The following is a 4,201-nucleotide window of genomic DNA, read 5'->3' as shown; positions in this document are numbered from 1 at the left end:
GGGGCGGGTCAAGCAGGGGGGGTCTGACTAGGGGGCGCGGCCAGCAGAGGCAGGGACTTGGAGAGACTGCTGTGGTAGTGGGGGCCTCGGCCGGGGATGGGGGCGGGCGCGGTCTCACCCACGCAGCCTTGGCGGTCAGGTGTGCTCTGGAAGCCGGCGTGGCAGGAGCACTGGAAGGCACCGATGACGTTGACGCACTGGCCGTGGGGACACAGGCCGTCACTCAGGGAGCACTCATCAACGTCTGCAGGGGGAGCATATGGCTGGTGGGGACAGCAGGTAGGGGAGGGGCCCCAGGGAAGGCCCGGCCTGTGTTCAGCCGCCATCTGCAGGACCCCGAGGCACTGGGACACGTGTGCACTCCGATGCATTCATGCTCCTGGCATCCACACGCCGCCACACGTGAGTCCACACCTTACCCTTGTACAAAGATGCACCCACACCCAGATCCACGTGTCCACCCACGTGCACACACACAAGACCACGTGCACACCCACGTGACTCACCCAAAACACACCGCTGAACACACACTCACCCTCAGCAGATAACACCCACACCTGATCCATGCACCTACGTGCACACAGGTCACACACAAACACTCTCACACCCACACTCACATGCAAACACAATCACTCTCAGTAGACACACCTTCACAGCCACATGGACACTCATAAGACTCACAAATACACCTCACACCCACTCATATGCAAACACATTCACTCTCGACAGACACACACACCCACACCCACATGCACACAGCCCCATCCACAAACACACCCACCCGTGTGCAAACACATCCACGCCTAGACACACATTCTCTCACAAGCTCATGTAGATGCACAAACACATCCCCTCACATAAGAACACGCATCCCTGTGTAGACACTCAGACTCACACATAAACACCCATGCACACACTCACTCTTATACAGACACATTCCCAGATACACACCTGCATGCTCACACAGACACACAAATACACACTCCCTCTGCCTCACACCCACGCACAGTCATATCACATAGACGCACAATGACCTGCACCCATACTACCTCATGCATGCGACTGCTCACATGCATAGAGACTGACACACGTGTGCACACATATACATAAGTATGTACTCAGGGAGATGCACAAACACACACTCCCATCATCTCCCTCATGCAACCCACACTCACCCTCACAAGCAGTGCCCTTGGCCACCAGCGCATGTCCAGCGGGGCACTGGCACTCATAGCTCCCATCCGTGTTGGTACAGGTGCCTCCCCGGCACAGCAGTGGGTTCCGGGCACACTCATCCACGTCTGGGTGTGTGGAGAGAGACAGAGGAGGTGTGAGGACGCTGACCTGGCAGGGTGTGATGTGGCTTGTGGAAGCTTCTCTCTGTGCCCCTCTCCCCCAACCCTGTCACCCTGGCTGAAGCCGAAAGGGCCTGGAGTTTTGGGACTTGGGTGACCCATGGGAGTCAGACTGGGAGGGAAGCTGGAATTCTCAGAATTATCGAGGACACAGGCTGACACTCCTGGAGCTGAAGGAGGCCCTGAGAAGCCCCCCCCGGGAGGACACAGAGGGAAGGCAAGGCCCAGCCCCTCCAGGCATCAGCACAGGGAGTGGGGGACCTCACCACCCACCCCCACTCTCCTCCCACTCCAGCCTCATGGGCCTCCTTCCACCCCTCAGGTGCTGTTCCCCCTCCCACCCGGCCCTCCACACAGCAGCTCCTTCTATCCTTCACGTCCACCCCAGGGCCTTTGCATGCACTGTTCTTTCTTCAAACCGCTCTTCAGCCTCTCTTCACCCCAATTACTCCCACTCTCTCAGCCCCACAGAATGGGATACATCCTAGGGGGTCTATGCTCGCACTGCACCATATGGCCCTTTCAAGTGCTCATGACAGTGGCTATTTATTTTGCATTTGTCTGGGGATTTATTTTATTAAACATCTATCTCCCCATTAGGTCATGAGCTCCAAGAAAATGGCCCTCTGCTGCCGAGCTCTCTGTGGTTCCCCTGAATAGCTGCACATGAAATGTTCACTGAATGAAAAAGTGAATGAAAGGGGAAGAGGCTCCTCTGTCCCGGGCCCCCTCCTCTTCTCATGCTACGACCCCCCCGGGAGACCTGCCCGAATTTTGGTTCCCAGGCTTCTCATCTGAATGCCACACCCAATGTCCAGCAGCCTACAGGGATGACGCCCACACTTGCCGCGTCCCAGCTGGATCATGGCTTCTCCCCACTCCGGCCCCCTCCACCTACATCCATCACAGCAACGTCACCCCCATCCCTCGGCTCGGCCCCGAGACCCCCGAGCATCACCCTCCCCGGGGTGGCTGCCTACCCATGCAGTTCTTCATCATCATGAAGCCACTCTCGTAGCCATGGAAACACTCACACTCGAAGCTGCCCGGGGTGTTGACGCAGGTGCCCTGGCCGCAGAGGTCAGGGGAGATGCGGCACTCGTCAATGTCTGTGGAGAGAGTGGGCACGGGCTGGGCCTCCACATCTGCAAACACCCAGGGGTGCACAGGAGCCCCAAGCTGCTGAACTGAGCCAGGTTAACAGAGGTGCCGTGACTGCACCCCAAACGAGGGTAGGGAATTTCCTTCCAGCCTGGAGGCCCCTGGAGGCCACCTCTGCCAGCCCTTCCTTTTATAGCTGGGATCCCGAAGGCCCAGAGAGGGTGTTGAGCTGTCCTCGGTCACAGAACAGGCAGGTAGACAGGCAGGAAAAGGCCGGTTCTTGTCTTTTAGGTGCCTCTAGTTCATGGCCCCCATCCCTGTAGGCGCCCCCCACCACCCAGGAGGCAGATGCAGGCACATACCTGTGCAGTTCCTTTCCTGGGCGTCCAGGGCAAAGCCCCCAGCACAAGAGCAACGAAAGCTGCCCACGGTGTTGCGGCAGGTGCCGTGTGCACACAGCCCGGGGAAGGCTTTGCACTCATTCACATCTGCAGCATGGGAACACAAAACGTCACGCTGCCCCGATGTCTCTGGGTCCCCACCTCCTGAGCGTTCACCCCTCTGGCCACAGATGTTTGCTCTCTCCCAAACACACTTCCCATCTCCAGGCCTCTGCCCACGCTGTGCCCTCATCCCCATCCACCAGGCTCCCTGAGCCCAAACACACCTTTATAGAAGGGCTGGCCTGAGAGGAAGTCCCGGCTGGCAAAGCCCAGCCCCCGGGGACACAGGCTGGCAAACGCTGGGGACTCGGGCTCAGGGCACGCCTCGCACGCTGCCCCCCACGCGGCCCCCAAGGAGCAGCAGCAGACGTCCATCCGGTACTTGCCGGGCAGGGCGGCCCCACATTCATCCTCATCCCAATGCAGGAAGCAAAGCTCCAGGCGCACATCTGCAAGGAGGGGCAGTCACCAGTCCTGCCCCTGACACACTGTGCCTGCCAGGACAGGCATTAGAGCCTCCTTCGGCAGCTTCTTCTGAAACTTCCTCCCCAACGGGAAGAGTGACTTCCTCATGCTGAGATTCAATATCATCCAATGCTTCCTTTTTTTTTTTTTTTTGGCAGCGCTGCATGGCTGATGGGATCTTAGTTCCCTGACCAGGGATCGAACCTGGGGCCCCCAGCAGTGAGAGCACCGAGTCCTAACCACTGGACCACCAGGGAATTCCCAACAGTTACATTTTAAAAATGATATAATCCAACAGTTACATTTGAATAATGGTATAATCCAAAACTTCCACTATAATAGTAACTTGCACTGCTAGGTGCTTGCTATGTGATGGGCACTGTTCTAAGCTCATCAATCCATTGAATCCTCAAAATAACACCAAGAGGAAAATATTATCATCATGCCCATTTTACAGGCAAGAAAACTGAGGCAGAGAAGGGTTAGGTAGCTGACCTGAGGCCAAACAGTTAGTAAGAGGTAGAGCGGGGTTCAAACCAGGCCATCTGGCTCCAGAGTGTGTGTGTTTAACCTGTAAAACTCCCTTAGAACAATCTGGGAGTGGATAAGCCTTCCTCAGCACCAGACATGAGGGTCTAAGAATGGGGCTGGTTAACCACGGCCTGGGGTGCCAGCCTCCTGGTTTTTTTTTTTTTTTTTTTTGTGGTATGCGGGCCTCCCTCTGTTGTGGCCTCTCCCGTTGCGGGGCACAGGCTCCGGACGCGCAGGCTCAGCGGCCATGGCCCACGGGCCCAGCCGCTCCGCGGCACGTGGGATCCTCCCAGACCGGGGCGCGAA

At 57.4% G+C, this 4,201-nt stretch overlaps 1 protein-coding gene and 1 non-coding gene across 3 annotated transcripts in view; both read right to left on the bottom strand.

Annotated features, from left to right (window-relative positions):
* FBN3 (fibrillin 3) overlaps positions 1 to 4,201 on the bottom strand; it is a 59,415-nt gene that overhangs the window by 37,844 nt on the left and 17,370 nt on the right. For both annotated transcript variants that reach the window (XM_024134116.1, XM_024134118.1), the window contains 5 exons: positions 3,124 to 3,348; positions 2,819 to 2,944; positions 2,336 to 2,464; positions 1,176 to 1,301; positions 119 to 244 (listed from right to left, as the gene is read on the bottom strand). In XM_024134116.1, coding sequence (XP_023989884.1) covers positions 119 to 244; positions 1,176 to 1,301; positions 2,336 to 2,464; positions 2,819 to 2,944; positions 3,124 to 3,348 — 732 coding nt within the window. The remainder of the gene's footprint in view (positions 1 to 118; positions 245 to 1,175; positions 1,302 to 2,335; positions 2,465 to 2,818; positions 2,945 to 3,123; positions 3,349 to 4,201) is intronic.
* Positions 3,548 to 3,621, bottom strand: TRNAE-CUC (transfer RNA glutamic acid (anticodon CUC)). Its single transcript has one exon. It is a non-coding gene; the product is annotated as a tRNA-Glu (tRNA).

Source organism: Physeter macrocephalus, chromosome 2 (assembly GCF_002837175.3).
Source record: "Physeter macrocephalus isolate SW-GA chromosome 2, ASM283717v5, whole genome shotgun sequence".
Taxonomy (NCBI): domain Eukaryota; kingdom Metazoa; phylum Chordata; class Mammalia; order Artiodactyla; family Physeteridae; genus Physeter; species Physeter macrocephalus.
Note: the sequence above shows the minus strand (reverse complement) of the source record. Positions and strands in the feature narration are given on the sequence as shown.